At 49.2% G+C, this 16,698-nt stretch overlaps 1 protein-coding gene across 1 annotated transcript in view; it reads right to left on the bottom strand.

The window, feature by feature from the left end:
• bahcc1b (BAH domain and coiled-coil containing 1b) overlaps positions 1-16,698 on the bottom strand; it is a 58,882-nt gene that overhangs the window by 19,237 nt on the left and 22,947 nt on the right. The window contains exons 4-12 of the mRNA XM_038975410.1: positions 15,631-15,747; positions 13,255-15,453; positions 12,728-13,024; positions 12,412-12,561; positions 11,083-11,276; positions 6,906-7,245; positions 4,939-5,859; positions 2,027-2,193; positions 1,181-1,422 (exon numbers count right to left, since the gene is read on the bottom strand). Of these exons, the coding sequence (XP_038831338.1) occupies positions 1,181-1,422; positions 2,027-2,193; positions 4,939-5,859; positions 6,906-7,245; positions 11,083-11,276; positions 12,412-12,561; positions 12,728-13,024; positions 13,255-15,453; positions 15,631-15,747 (4,627 nt within the window). The remainder of the gene's footprint in view (positions 1-1,180; positions 1,423-2,026; positions 2,194-4,938; positions 5,860-6,905; positions 7,246-11,082; positions 11,277-12,411; positions 12,562-12,727; positions 13,025-13,254; positions 15,454-15,630; positions 15,748-16,698) is intronic.

Genomic DNA, 16,698 nt, shown 5'->3' with positions numbered 1-16,698 from the left:
CACCCGTTGCTGACAGGCATATAAAATCGAGCACACTGCCATGCAATCTCCCTAGACAAAACATTGGCAGTATAATGGTCTTACTGAAGAGCTCAGTGACTTTCAACGTGGCACCGTCATAGGATGACACCTTTCCAAGTCAGTTCATCAAATTTCTGCCCTGCTAGAGCTGCCCCGGTCAACTGTACGTGCTGTTATTGTGAAGTGGAAACGTCTAGGAGCAACAACGGCCCAGCCGCGAAGTGGTAGGCCGCACAAACTCACAGAACGGGACTGCCGAATGCTGAAACGTGTAGCACATAAAAATCGTCTGTCCTCGGTTGCAACACTCACTACTGAGTTTCAAACTGCCACTGGAAGCAACGTCAACACAAGAACTGTTAGTCTGGAGCTTCATGAAATGGGTTTCCATGACCGAGCAGCCGCACACAAGCCTAAGATCACCATGCGCAATGCCAAGCGTCGGCTGGAGCGGTGTAAAGCTCACCGCCATTGGACTCTGGAGCAGTGGAAACGCGTTCTCTGGAGTAATGAATCACGCTTCACCATCTGGCAGTCCGATGGACAAATCTGGGTTTGGCGGATGACAGGAGAAGGCTAGCTGCCCGAATGCATTGTGCCAACTTAAAAGTTTGGTGGAGGAGGAGTAATGTTCTAGGGCTGTTTTTCATGGTTCCAGTGAAGGGATAGCTTAATGTTACAGCATATAATGACATTTTAGACGATTCTGTGCTTGCAACTTTGTGGCAACAGTTTGGGGAAGGCCCTTTCCTGTTTCAGCATGACAATGCTCCAGTGCACAAAGCGAGGTCCATACAGAAATGGTTTGTCGAGAAAAGTGTGGACGAACTTGACTGGCCTGCACAGAGCCCTGACTTCAACCCCATAGAACACCTTTGGGATGAATTGGAACGCCGACTGCGAGCCAGGCCTAATCGCCCAACATCAGTGCACGACCTCACTAATGCTCGTGGCTGAATGGAAGCAAGTCCCCGCAGCAATGTTCCAACATCTAGTGGAAAGAATTCCCAGAAGAGTGGAGGCTGTTATAGCAGCAAAAGGGGGACCAACTGAATGTTAATGCCCATGATTTTGGAATGAGATGTTCGACGAGGAGGTGTCCACATACTTTTGGTCATGTAGTGTATCTGGATAGAAGAACCCCTGCGGAGACACTCACCTGAGTCTCTTGGGGCCATCTGAGGCGCTGGGACCGGGGGTAGACTTGCGTTTCCGGGGGCGACCAGGTCGTCTGCGAACAGGGCTGTGAGAGGTCTCTGCTTTCTGGTGGTCATGTTTTCTCTGCAGCTTGGCTAACTCTCTCTGTTTCTCTTTGTAACGTCTCTGGATCTCCGCTAGCTGCACTCGCATCGCTAGCTCTGCCTCATCCATCGTCTCCATGGCAGCCTTCACTGGACACACCTGCAATACAGACAGACATTAAATATATAGTAGACTGTATATAGTAGACTGTAAATGGACTGTACTGTGTGTCGTTCAGAGAGATCACTCCAGATTCAAGTTGAAATAGGACGTTTTTGCAGGTCCCTAGGACGTCGGGAGACGCCGTCAAAACCATCCACTAAGGGCAAAAATATAGCTCGTGCCTAAATACAGGACGTCGCCATTAGGGGCAACGGTGAGTGCTTTACAATCAAGTAGGCATGGGTTTTGCTGGGGTTTGTGAACAGGGGTGGTGGATGGGTGTAATCTGCGAGCTCCGGCGGTTGCGTGTTCAATCCCAGTGATTAGAACTCATGTTTGCAACTTCGAAATTTGACGTTTGGAGCAACTTTGAAATTTGACGTTTGGAGCAACTTTGAAATTTGACGTTTGGAGAAACGTGGAAAAACGTCTCATTCTGCAGTGAAACTGTGCAAGCTTGTTGGTGTAACATATAAAAGGTAGCTTGTGTATCTGTGTGTATGTACATACCGTTCATACTGTGCATTATAAGTATAAGTGTGTGTGTTCAGTTCTATGTGAGTGTATACAGTTCTATGTATGTTTTGGCATACACACATACCGGCTCGTGGCGAGGCATCCAGCTGCATTTCCGTCGCAGGTTGAGGGTCCTTCTGACGGTACACTGCTGCCCCTCACCCGTCCCTGTAGCTCCTCCCCCCAGCTCCAGACTGCGGGCCGCAGCCAGGGTCGCCAGGCTACGCAGGTCAAAGGTCAAAACATCCTCACCTAAAAAAGAGAGAGGAAAAACGTTACTTCTTTGTGGTGTGAAATTTAAAAAAAATGAAAGTGGTGTGAAAATAATATGACATGATTTGTCCTATAGCCGCCTCCTAAACAAGTGATTTACAAGCTAACTTATAGCCTTCACACCCACACCCACACGCACGCAGGACCACACACTCACTCATCGGCTGAGTGAGAGGGAAAGAGGTAGACGGACGGAGAGAAAGAAGGAGGGAGAGCGCTAAAGGAGTGCTGTCTCTCCATCTATCACTGTCATTAACTCTGTCATTGTCACCGCCTGCAGATCAACTAGAATATTCATGAGGGACGAGCCACCCCAGACACACACACACACACACACACACAGGCTGAGCTGCACAGACACAGTCATATTGCTGCGTGCAAGAGAAAAGAAGAGAGAGAAGGAGAGAGAGGATGATAAAGACAAAGGGAGGGAGGTAAGGAGGGGGTGAAGGGAGGACGAGGGAGAGGAGAAGCAATAAGAGGCCAGGTGTTTATTGAGATATCTATTTATTCTCCTACATCTCCTCATTACCGACATGGACACAATCCAATTTACCCTACAGCAGGAGAGAGGAGGAGGGCAAGAAAGGGGACTGAAGTCTTCTGAGAAGGAGAACGATAGAGAAGGGGAAGACGGAGAGGGAGCGAGAGATCGAGAGAGAGCGTAAGAGGGGAAGAGAGGGTGGCATTGCAAGAGAAAGAAGGAGAAGATAGAGGGAGGGAAGGCGAGTGAGAGGCTAGACGACAGAGCAGAAGAGAAGAGAGATGGGCAATAGAGGAGAAAGAGAGAGAAAGGGATCGGTCTGCTAGGCCAAAAGGAAGCAGTGTCTGGTTTTACTACAGACCCACTCAGAGCTGGACCACTGGAGCTGAACGGCTATTCACTGACAATATTAAAAACCTGTGTGTGTGTACCTGAGCTCAAACCATAGAACAGGCAGGGTACACAGAATATATTAAAAGTGAGGAAGGCAGGGAGAAATAATAGAAAGGAAGGGATGGATGGATGGATGCAGAGAAAGAGTGTGAATGAAAGAATGAGCAAATGAATAAATATATAAATGAATGAACCATTCCCCTCAGAGAGAGAGAGAGAGAGAGAGAGAGAAAGAAAGAGATAGAGCGAGAGAGAAAGAAAGAGGAAGGGTGTAAGAGGCAGAGAATGAAAGGGAGTGAGGGATAGGAAAGAGGGGTAGAGGGATGTATCTCTCCTGTCCTGGAGTGGAGTCTCGTCTGTCAGACCTCTGGGCCAATGAGAGGCTCTGGTTACCCCTGACTGGATGACATCACCGCTGACATCAACAGGCCTAGTTTAGCCTCCTCAAGGGCGGCAGCCACAGATAGATGCCTTCCGCCTGACAGCCACACACACACACACACACACACACACACACACACACACACACACACACACACACACACACACACACACACACACACACACACACACACACACACACACACACACACACACACACACACACACACACAGGCAGGTGTAAACACACACATACACAGACTGTGCCTTATAATTGTTTGCACTTAGGTCGATTTTTATTATTTTATTTAACCTTTATTTAACTAGGCAAATCAGTTAAGAAAAAATTCTTATTTACAATGATGGCCTAACCCGGCCAAACCCTAATCCGGACGACACTGGGCCAATTGTGCGCCGCCCTGTGGGACTCCCAATCACAGCCGGTTGTGATGTAGCCTGGAATCGAACCAGGGTCTGTAGTGACGCCTCTAGCACTGAGATGCAGTGCCTTCCGCCCGCAGGCCACACACACACACACAAGCAGGTGTAAACACACACAGACACGCACATGAAATCACACATACACACACAGCTGTGCTGCGCGTTATAATTTTTTGAACTTATTAATTCTGTCATCAGGGCTTGCTAAGGAAGGATTTACACAGAAGATTACATCGCTTTTTATAAATGAAAAAAAGGGGGGGAACGGCAAACGGAGAAAAGCGCAGCCAGTGTGGTGAAGAGAAACACAGATGCTGATGGAGTGTAACAGGGATTCATCTGGGATTACTTAACAGCTTACACACACACACACAAACACGCACGCACGCGTAAATAAAAACACGTTCTCTCAGAGGGAAAAGAAGAACGGTTTAAAGAAGTGTTTTAAACAAGAGCTTCTAATTAGCCAAGCCACACTCCAGAGCCTGAGGGAGGGAGGGAGGGAGGGAGGGAGGGAGGGAGGGAGGGAGGGAGGGAGGGAGGGAGGGAGGGAGGGAGGGAGGGAGGGAGGGAGGGAGGGAGGGACACTTACACTTTTGTATTGTGTTTCTTTCTTTCTCCTTTCTATCCATTTCCCCTCTCCTCCTCCCTCCTTTTGCCCCCTACCACTCCAAACCCCTCTCCCTCACCACCACATCTCCTCCCCCAGGGAAACATTTGATCTTTGGACTTGAACAGAGGCTCTAAGAGAACAGAGGAAGGAAGCTGGACAGTCAGTGGGGACGTTGTGTGTGTGTGTGTGTGGCATGCACATCTGGGTTCCACACTCAGTTCTCCCATCTCTGTTTCTCTCTTTGCTCCTCTGTATTTCTGTCTCTGCATGTCTGTCTGTATATGTGTGTGTGTGTGTGTGTGTGTGTGTGTGTGTGTGTGTGTGTGTGTGTGTGTGTGTGTGTGTGTGTGTGTGTGTGTGTGTGTGTGTGTGTGTGTGTGTGTGTGCTCTCACACATTCTCTATCCACTCACTTCCTGTCTCTCTCTCCTTCTCCCTGTTCCTCTGCAGTATCCCCAGCTCAGCCAACTCTCCCAGGATCTCCATGCCTCGGTGTGGGAGTGGGCACGGGGCGGGCAGGAGTGTATTGGAGGGGGGCACAGGGGGGTAGCAGGCATCCCGGGTGGCACACAACGCTGCGGCAATAAGAAGCTCCAGACTCCAGATGCAGGGATCATCACTGAGGGTGAGGGTGGAGGCTGGGGTTGGGGCTGGAGAGGGCCGTGGGCTGCTTGGTATCCCCACAGAGGCTTCACTCGTACTCATCCTACCTTCCTCCTTCTCCTTCTCCTCCACATCATCACCCTTCTCTCTCTCCTCCTTCTCCCCATGTCCAGTTAGCTCAAGAGGCAGGGAAACAGTACAATCTGGTAGGTGGTTATTTTTCAACTCTGCTGAACTTTCCTCCTTCTCATCTTTCTTCGCCTGTGCTGGTTGTGGGTCCTTCAAGCCAGCTGGCTGGACCAGGCCGCCCACAGAGACCTCTCCTTTCTGGGCATCCTCAGAAGCAGAGACTGGGGCTAGAGATGGAGCTGGAAGTGTGGCTGGGGATGTGGCTGAGGTTGAAACTTGGGCAGGACACGGCGCCATTTCAGGAGTCTTCACTCCACTGCCAAATAGTGGGGGCTCAGATACTGATTGCCCCTCCACCTCTGCTCCTTCTCGTTCCCTTTCTACAACTGCACTAGATTCTACAACTTTACACCCGTTCTCCTTCTTCTCTGTTTTCGCCTCCTCATCCTCCACAATCCTCACGGTGTGTGGACGGGGCTTAGGGCAGGGCTCAGCTGGCTCCACCTCCAGATCAGCATGTTCAGCCAATCGGGCCTCCTCTGGGGAAGGACCAGCCTTGTAACCCATGGTGATTTCTGGATAGGTGTAACCTGGTGGAAGATCTGAGAGACAGATAGAAAAGAAACTCCTTTAGTCAAGAGTGACTAATAATCAATCAATCATTCAATCAATAAGGCAACAGAGCTTTAGTTGAGGAAGCATTGATACAGCAATTGTAGTCTATAGGCAGTAAGAAATAGGGCATCCCAGCAGCAGCAGTTTGTGCATCTAGGCTATATGTCCGTGTGTATGTGTAGGGGATATTGATGACACCCTGCTGCCTGGCTGGGATTGCAGTGCCGACCCTGTCACCCCACAACTCTGTTATTGATGGTATCCCTCCGCCCCCTGACAACGCCGCCAGATGAATGCATATCCTTCCGCCTGCTGTCTTTCAAGGACCTCTGAAGGATAAGGAGGGGCTATCAGAAATGTTTCTGACCTCGCTCATATATAGTACACACACACACACACATTCAACACACACACGCACAAACACGCACACACACACACTCAAAGACACTTTGCAGAATCAAAGAATAACAGGCCAAGTATTCTTATCTTTCCTGCAGCATCTTCATCTCTCAACGTCTCTGCTACTATCGGTTCTCCTTCTTTTTTTCCATATCCTTCTTTCACCAATTCTATATAAATGTTTATTTCTCCCTCTACTCCTCTCGCTCTCTTGCTTTCTCTCTCACACACATTCTCGCTCTATCTCCTCCTATTTCCCTCTCCCTCCCTCCTCCTCCACAATCTCAGTAGTAAATGGAGGCTGGTACAGACTCTAACCTTGGGAACTGATGAAATGTTCCAGTGTTTCTCCTCTCTCCTCCACAGAGCAGAGGGAATCAGGGATAAGACCGCTATGTGTCTCTCGGTTTATTAGTTGGTGTTGATGAATACTATATCAGAAATAAAGACACAGTGCAAGAGAACGTGCCAGAGACTAAAGCTCAAGTGTTTGTCACAGTGTGGTGCATAGTTGTGAGTAGAATGAAGAATGGGAGAGAGTGGGGATAAAGTTCGTAGGCTACTTGCGTGTGACAGGGTCAGAGTGCACCAGGAAACATACAGCTCAGACATCAGTCCATCAATCCAAACTCACCTGGCTCTAAGGATTGTGGGTAATCCTGAGGCGGCTGCCCCTCTCCTCTTTCCCCTCTTTCCGCTCCTTTCAACAGGTGTGAGGGGGCGGGGCTTAGAGCTGGGGATCTCGGGGCTGCAGCCGCAGGGCTGGGGGCGGGAATTAAACGGTTCTGGGGGTGTGTTCTCCTGGAAGGGGAGTTGCAGCAGGGTGCTTGGCGACTGCTGGGACTCACCCCCTGGGAGGGAGGGGTGGTCTTGGAGGGAGGGGTATGGGAGAAGGGCTTAGCAGCACGGGAGGTTCTCGAAGTGTCGTGGAGAGGAGGGTCGTCAATGGTGATAGTGGTGTCCTCTGCCTTCCTCTGTAGAGAGGTGCGGGGGGGGGAAACGAAAGGGGGGGGACAGAGAGGGGAAAGAAGTTCAATCTATTTTGAGCCTTAAAGAATAGCCACATACTGTATTCCTTAAAAACCCTGACCATTTGTGATGTGTGTGTCAGCTGTTCATTCACACACACGCAAATGCTAATAATCCACGATCTTTAGACAGGGCTATGTTTCTGCTTCTAATTTACAACATTTTGGTAGTTAGTCAACTTGTCTATAACTAGACATACATACAGCTTTTCTTCTGTCATTACTTGTTGCCCTAGAACAGGGTCGTTGCCCTAGAACAGGGTTGTTGCCCTAGAACAGGGTCGTTGCCCTAGAACAGGGTCGTTGCCCTAGAACAGGGTTGTTGCCCTAGAACGTTTTTTTTGCCCTAGCACTACACAGCTGATTCAAATAATCAACTCATCATCAAGTTTTGATTATATGTATCAGCTGTGTAGTGCTAGGGCAAAAACCAAAACATGCACCCAGGGGGCCCCAGGACCGAGTTTGGGAAACACTGCCCTAAATGACAAAAAAAAAACTTGCGTACCAGAATAATGTAATAAATCGATAGAATGAATGATTCAATCTAGTTGCCATCGGTAAAGTTTGTTTTGTCTTTCCTCTTTCGTCTCTGCTTCCCTCGTGCAGCAAAGACGTTGAGGGACCGGAGAGAAAATGCAATAACCCTCCAAAAAACTCCTGTTTCAGAGTAAAAATTCACATTTGTTGTATAATTATTCTGCAAGAGTTAATATTATATTAGGTTATGTGAAAGGTTATAGACCTACAGTCAGTGTCCAGATTCCAGTTAGGCTATTATTCCATCCATTTAACCCATTTGAACAGTCACCTACAGTTCCCTTGTTGTGCCATCTTAAAGTCCGGTCTTGTGACTTTGAATTTGTATAGTGCCTCACAATCATCACGCATGACATAGCCGGCACTGCTATCATCCTCTTTTGCCACTTCACCAAATCTTTCCCAAGCATTAGAATACTGTTCTGGCCCTATTTATATTTATTTTGAACTCTCCATTTCGCAGCTTTCCTCTTACTGAATTAAACTCTGGCATTGTACTTTTTTCCTCGGAGGATCGACGTTAACTTTTTCTGCCCACGTTCCCAAAAGCATTTTGGCAATTGGCGTGTATTTGGAGCACTACAGCTGGGCTCTATAGTTTAGGCTTGGGCTACGTACTAACACCAGATACAAATATTGAAAGAAGAACCTCAATGCACAAGAATTATATACAATACCAGTCAAAAGTTTGGACACACCTACTCATTCAAGGATTTTTCTTTATTTTTGCTATTTTCTATGTTGTAGAATAATTGTGAAGACATCAAAACTATGAAATAACACATATGTAATCATGTAGTAACCAATTTTTTAAAAACAAATTAAAATATATTTTTGATTTTAGATTCTTCAAAGTAGTCTCCCTTTGCCTTGATGACTGTTTTGCACACTCTTGGCATTCTCTCAACCAGCTTCACCTGGAATAGTTTACCAACAGTCTTGAAGGAGTTCCCACATATGCTGAGCACTTGTTGGCTGCTTTTCCTTCACTCTGCGGTCCAACTCATCCCAAACCATCTCAATTGGGTTGAGGTCGGGTGATTGCGGAGGCCAGGTCATCTGATGCAGCACTCCATCACTCTCCTTCTTGGTCAAATAGCCCTTACACAGCCTGGAGGTGTGTTGTGTCATTGAAAAACAGATGGGATAGCATATCGCTGCAGAATGCTGTGGTAGCCATGCTGATTAAGTATGCCTTGAATTTTAAATAAATCACTGACAGTGTCACCAGCAAAGCACCCCCACACCATCACATCTCCTCCTCCATGCTTCACGGTTGGAACCACACATGCAGAGATCATCCGTTCACCTACTCTGCATCTCACAAAGACACGGCGGTTGGAACCAAAAATCTCTAATTTGGACTCATCAGACCAAAGAACAGATTTCCACTGGTCTAATGTCCATTGCTCGTGTTTCTTGGCCCAAGCAAGTCTGTTCTTCTCATTGGTGTCCTTTAGTAGTGGTTTCTTTGCAGCAATTCAACCATGAAGGCCTGATTCACAAAGTCTCCTCTGAACAGTTGATGTTGAGATGTGTCTGTTACTTGAACACTGTGAAGCATTTATTTGAGCTGCAATTTCTGAGGCTGGTAACTCTAATGATCTAATCCTCTGCAGCAGAGGTAACTCTGGGTCTTCCTTTCCTGTGGCGGTCCTCATGAGAGTCAGATTCATTATAGTGCTTGATGTTTTTGCAACTGCACTTGAAATTCTTGAAACTTTCTGCATTGTCTGACCTTCACGTCTTAAAGTAATGACGGACTGTCGTTTATCTTTGCTTATTTGAGCTGTTCTTGCCATAATATGGACTTGGTCTTTTATCAAATAGGGCTATCTTCTGTACCTTGTCACAACACAACTGATTGGCTCAAATGCATTAAGAAGGAAAGAATTTACACAAATGACCTTTTAACAAGGCACAGCTGTTAATTGAAATGCATTCCAGGTGACTACCTCATGAAGCTGGTTGAGAGAATGCCAAGAGTTTACAACGCTGTCATCAAGGCAAAGGGTGGCTACTTTGAAGAATCTCAAATATAAAATACATTTTGATTTGTTTAACACTTTTTTGGTTACTACATGATTCCCTGTGTGTTATTTCATAGTTTTGATGTCTTCCCTTTTATTCTACAATGTAGAAAATAGTAAAAATGAAGAAAAACCCTGGAATGAGACTGGTATTGTATTTATGAATTTTTCATGTTTTTTCCCCTCTTTATTCAACCCGCCCACCACCCACCCGACCTTCATCCACACAATATCTCATGACCCACGTGGACTGCGGGTTATAAGTCAGCCCGTGCATCACTACAGACCATCATGTTAGGAACACAATGGGGTTTATTGGGTGAATGCCACAAGCTAGTACAGACATTTTCAACTAGCCAAAGGTCACTGGCAGTCTGCTAGGATCCTTTGTCTCTTGACAAAACGCTTTCTCTTTAAAAATGGCCTGGTTTTCCCCTTTCTCTGTGTTGAAACATCTGGCTCTTGTGGTTGAGAATCAACACTCTACAACTGAATATGCTGAAAATGGTGAAAACATGAACTCTGGGTTTGTTTCAGCATGTTGTTTCCTAACTTCCTGATCTATGTGTGCATACTGTTAAACAATACGAGTGTTGATCATGGTCAAGGGGGAAACTGCAGTGTAAAAAGCTCATTTGGGCTACTGTAAATGGGAGCAAAAGTCACTGTGTTAAAGAGTATTCTCTCCATTAAACGTTACACACGAGTGCTGAGAGTGTGTGTGTTACCTGTGAATCGCGGGTGTGTTTACCTGTGAGAGTGTGTGTTGCCTGTGAATCGCGGGTGTGTTTACCTGTGAGAGTGTGTGTTACCTGTGAATCGCGGGTGTGTTTACCTGTGAGAGTGTGTGTTGCCTGTGAATCGCGGGTGTGTTTACCTGTGAGAGTGTGTGTTGCCTGTGAATCGCGGGTGTGTTTACCTGTGAGAGTGTGTGTTACCTGTGAATCGCGGGTGTGTTTACCTGTGAGAGTGTGTGTTGCCTGTGAATCGCGGGTGTGTTTACCTGTGAGAGTGTGTGTTGCCTGTGAATCGCGGGTGTGTTTACCTGTGAGAGTGTGTGTTGCCTGTGAATCGCGGGTGTGTTTACCTGTGAGAGTGTGTGTTGCCTGTGAATCGCGGGTGTGTTTACCTGTGAGAGTGTGTGTTGCCTGTGAATCGCGGGTGTGTTTACCTGTGAGAGTGTGTGTTACCTGTGAATCGCGGGTGTGTTTACCTGTGAGAGTGTGTGTTGCCTGTGCATATGCTCCATGGCCCTGTGTTGTTGCTGGTGGTGCTGATGCTGCAGGGCGTAGAGCTCCTGTTGCCGTAGGAACGGCGAACGGGAGTAAACAGCGTGATGCTGCATGTGGGGGGAAGGACCTCGGGCTCCGTAGACCGAGGGCCACAGAGCTGACTGGTCCATCACATCTAAAGAGAGAGAAAGAGAGAGAGATAGTGGTATTGATAGTGGTATTTTCGGTCTGTTCTGTTCAAATCGATAAAGCGTGATTGAATTTTACTTTCAGAAAGGGACTGAGTGTCTGAGAGAAAGGGAGCGCAAGTAAGAGAGTGTGTGTGTGTGAGTGAGAGCAAGAGAGAGAGAGTAAGGGTGTGTGGAAGCAGCTGTGTTATTTCTGTCAGTGTGGCCTCAGACATCACTCTCTCCCTCTCTCTTTCTCTTTATCTCTCAATTTCTCATGGTGGTGTCTTTATGTGCATGGCAAGACATACATTCCCATATGCCCCACCCCTTCGTGGCTGCCACAGCCGTCGCTGGGAACCTTTGTTCTGTGAGATTAGCCTGAGTGGGCTTATGTTTCCCTGGGGAAGGGTTCAGTGGATGCACTTCCCCTCTCTGTAGGAACTCCTAAGGAGCGAGGCAAGGGAGCAGGCAGATAATTACATTTCACAGCCTGTTTGCAAAAGAGCAGTAACCCACACACGCGCACGCACACACACACACACTCACACAGACTCACACAGACTCACACACACACACACACACACACACACACACACACACACACACACACACACACACACACACACACACACACACACACACACACACACACACACACACACACACACACACACACACACACCACAAACATCTGACTCCACCACACCACACACATACACCACCAAACTCCACCACATAGGAACACACCAACACACACTCATCCCACACACTGCATCTTTCTCTCTGTGGCTGAACCATGAGAAGCGGTGCCATCTCTCTCCCTGAATTTTAGTATCATTAGCTAATCATAGTAAAATGGTTGGCTAAGTCCCTCTGTCAGAGACTCTGTGTTTTATGACTCCGTTAATGGGAGCAGATATTCTAATGTCTCCTCTCCGAGTGTAAAGCATTATGCAAGCCATTCTAATGGAGGTTCATCTTTAGCGCTGGCTAACTGGCTGGGTATGTGTGTGTGTGTGTGTGTGTGTGTGTGTGTGTGTGTGTGTGTGTGTGTGTGTGTGTGTGTGTGTGTGTGTGTGTGTGTGTGTGTGTGTGTGTGTGTGTGTGTGTGTGGCCTGCATGTGTGTTTGTGTGTCTTACCCAGGTGGTGGTGTGCTCCAGGCTCTGAGGGTAGGACCACCAGGGAGCCAGAGGGGTCCTGGGACAGAGGCAGCACAGGCTGCAGGGGGCTGGGCAGGCCAGGGCCAAACCCTGGGCCCATACTCTGGTGGAGCGCAGCATGGCTCAGACCTGAGAGAGAGAAAACAGAAGATTAGAACATGAACTTTTGAGTTTGTTTCAACATGTTGTTTCCACACTTCCTGATCCACGTGTAAAAACAGTTGCACAACAATACGAGTGTTTGTCATGGTCTGTGGGGAAACTGTATTGAGGAAAACAAGAATGCTCAGCTCACCATATGAATGGCCCATCCAAAGGGAGGGACTTCCAGTCCGCTGCATCCAATGGTGGTGGGCATGAGCAGAAGGGTCTCCACCTAATTGGCTGGCACCGCCAGGCACCAGAAGGTGAGAGGTCAGGTCACCATGGCAACTGCTGGATGGGTGGATCCTGGCAAACTCCCCTCTCTCCTTGTTTTCCCTGATGAGGAGTTCTCTGTCTCGGTCGAGGTGATGAAGGCTCAGCTGCTCCTCTGTCATCCTCTTCCTCTCTTCTGCCTCCCGGCCCAGCGGGTACACAGAGCGAGACATACCTGGCAACACACACAGCAGGAGAGAGTGGGTTTAGAAAGCAGATCTGCTAACCCTTAAACAAAGCTAGTCTGGCAATGCCTTAATTCTTAATAAGTCATGCCAGATTTCTAAACACAACGCAGCTGTTGAAAGAGTTGAAAAAACATTCAAAAAACATTCCAATACTGAAGCTAGACTAACATGCGTGCATAAATACAGAGACATGCAGATACATAGATCCAGCTCTCACCTTTGATGCTGGGCAGCACCCTGCCCTGTCGGCTGTGTCCTGGGGGGGTATCAGACGGGCGTTGGGGGGGCTCTCTCTGCCGGGCAACCGCCACAGCTATACCCACAGGGGGCTGTCGCACCTCCCCCTCCCCGTGTGTCTCCCCCGCCTCCCTCCCCCCTCTTCCCCCTCCGTCCATCCTTTCCCCCTCGCTGGTGGACCCTCTCCTAGGGGGTAGGGGCTGTTTGGGGGGATCCTGAGGGGCACTGGGTCTACCCCCCTTCACTCCCCTCTCGCCCCCTTGCTTCAGGCAGCCCAGCCCCCCGAAGGGACTCCTCTGGGAGAGCAGCAAAGGCTGCTGCGAACTGTAGTTCATTAGGTTCTTCATGGCGCTGCTCTCTCCCTCTGGGTTGGGGGAGGAGTGGGGGTGAGAGGGGTGAGGTGCTGTCATAGACTGCTGTTGGTCATGGGGGTTTTGAGTCCTGTTATCTGGGTAGGACTCTGTGTGGGGGGACAACCTCCTCTCGTCCTCTTGAGGACCTCTCAGTACCCCCCAAGGGTGCAGTGTGGGGGGCGTTTGAACCCCGTACCCCATAACAACACCACCCTCACCATTCAGATTCTGACTCTGCCTACCCCCCTCTCTCCCCCTCTCAGTCCCTGATCCATCAGAACCCGACCCGCTGCCATGACTACTGTGCTGCTGGTGCTTTATCCTAGCAACCTTCTGCCCAACTCTTTGGGCTCTCCCTCCTGACCCTCCCTTTCCCTCAGGAGGAGCTGAGTGGGAACAGTCCCGGAAGGGCGGGGTGCTGGCGTAGGGCCCAGTCTTGTTGGCGTGGTGCCCAACCCCGGGGTAAGCGCTCTGGGCTTCAAGAGGCAGGGAGGGCCGGTAGACCTCTAGGACCTCCAACTCTCCCCTGGAAGAAGAGGCCTCTAGGCTGCAGGAGCGAGGCCCGGGCTTGGGGTTAGGGTGGTGGGACTGGGGGTTAGAGGTATGGGGCTGAGGCTGGGATTTAGGCTGGTTGTTCTGGCTGTGGTGGTGTTGGTTGTATTTGTGGTTCTGGTTCCAGTCTGGGGGCTTGTCTGCCTTGCCGTAGCCCAGCTGCTGTTGATGGGGCTGGGGCTGCTGCGTCTGGGACGACGGCTTCCTCTGGCAGTTACTAGACTGAGGATGATGAGGATTAAGAAGAGAAAGACTTTCACTAGACCCTCCTCCTCTTCCTCCCCCTCCGCTCTTCTCTGCCCCTTTTACATCCTTGGCTCCGCTTCCACCCACTCCTCCTCCAGCACCACGGCAGTCAGGGGACCCCATGTCCCCAAAAGACCCGACCGAGGGGACGTACGTTGGGCCAGAGCCTTTCGCCTCCCTCCCTGATCCTCTGTCTTTAGGGGGGGTGAGGGTAAGGGGGGCGGGGGGAGGGGGGCAGTAGAACTCAGGGTGGGGGTGATGGGGGTGGTGAGGATGGTGCAGCCAGCCCCCTCCCACAGCAGGCCCCATATGTAGTGGTGGAGGAGGGGGCGGGGGCATGGAGTAGGAAGCCATGGCATGGGGGTTGTGGGGTCCCATCATGGCTGCTCGACGCAGACAGTCTGACGAGGAGGAGGGGACAGTTTCACTTATCCTCATTTCCCCGCTCACGCCCCCTTCCTTGGAGCATCGTCTCGCCCCCCCACTACCACTCCCCTGGGGTCTGTTACCCCCTTCACCTCCACCCCCACAGCTGTTCAGGGACCCGCCCTTGGACCCAGACCCAGATTCTCCATTGGATAGTTTACTTAGTTGCGCACAGTTAGTCATGTGTTTGGCACCCTGGTTTAAGGGGTCGTTTCCATGCTTTGCGGAGTCGTCCCTGTATTCCGTGGGCAGGTTGGGGGTTTTGTGTCTGTGGTCCTCCTCACCAATGTGAGTGGGGAGGAAGTGGGGGTGAGAAAGCACATGAGGCTGATGTTGATGGTGGTGATGATGATGTCGCTCTTTGCTCTCCTGGGGCCTCTCTTTGCTGCTGGATCTCTCTCTCGACACACTCTTTTCCACCATCCCCGGTTCCTTGGAGCTCTTTTGGGATCCCCCTCCCCCTCCTCCTCCTTCCCCAGAGTCTGTTTCCCTGCTGCAGGACCCCAGAGGATGTCCAGGGGCGGTCCTAGACAGTGGCGGAAGGCTGTGATTGGTTGAGATAAGAGGGGGCTGGGACGGCAGACTTCTCAGATAGAAGTGATCTGAAAAGAGAAAAAAACAAATAAAAAACATGTATAAGGTTGCAAAATTTAGAAAATAAAAATAGGAAAATAAAAATGGATTTAAATTTGGCTGATGTCATTTCAATACAAAATTACAAAATTGCAAAACACAGAAAGTGGTTCTGTAGCAACAAAAAAACACACACACACACACACCTTTCTGAGTGTCGTAGAATCGGTGTTGTCCGTAGAGAACGCTGCTGTTGCTATGGTGATCCAAGTGGCTCATGGGAAGAAAGGGGGAGGTCAGACCTCCTGAATAACGGGGATACCCTGAGAGATAAAGAGAGAGAAAGAGGAGGGGAGAGAGAGAGAGCAAGGACATAGAGAACAAGAGATAAAGAGAGAGAGAGAGAGATCGAGGAAGAGAGAGAGACAGGATGGAAGAGAGACAGGATGGAAGAGAGACAGGGGAGGGAGAGGGGAGAGAGAAGTTCAATGAAATTCAATGTCATTTTGACCACAAGACCTCTATTAAATGGCCCCAACATGATTATCCCCATCATTTACAGTGGACACAGCGGTGACAACAACCATAACAGAGTGTAACTGACAAGAACGGACTATTTTTCAGGATGAACTTTGCTTATACAAAACAAGCCTGAGTTTTTCTCTTCAGGACGCTCATCCAAGACAAATAGTGGTGCCCATAACCCATTTCAACCCGCCTTTACACACACACGCACGCACACACACACACACACACACACACACACACACACACACACACACACACACACACACACACACACACACACACACACACACACACACACACACACACACAGTTCTTCCCAGGGGGTCAGCGGGAGGTAAATAGTCGTTCTGCTCAACTCCTCGCCTCCAAGAACATTGAACTGCATCCTGGGATAGCGGAGGCCTCAACGGGGGGTGAGAGGATATTTATGTGAAAAATAAATATTTCTGTCACCATGAAGCAGACAAAACACACAAACCAGACACACACACACACACACACACACACACACACACACACACACACACACACACACACACACACACACACACACACACACACACACACACACACACACACACACATCAAACACATACAAACATGTAGTCCTGCACACCCATAAACACACGTTGCACACACCGGGCCTACTACACACAGTGAGAGTTACCAAAAGGCTTGATGTGTGCGTGTGTGTGTGTGTGTGTGTGTGTGTGTGTCTGTTTGTGCCCTTTCCCAAACTGGTTTCC

Source organism: Salvelinus namaycush, chromosome 35 (genome assembly GCF_016432855.1).
Source record: "Salvelinus namaycush isolate Seneca chromosome 35, SaNama_1.0, whole genome shotgun sequence".
Lineage (NCBI taxonomy): Eukaryota > Metazoa > Chordata > Actinopteri > Salmoniformes > Salmonidae > Salvelinus > Salvelinus namaycush.
This window is presented reverse-complemented; position numbering and strand designations above follow the sequence as displayed.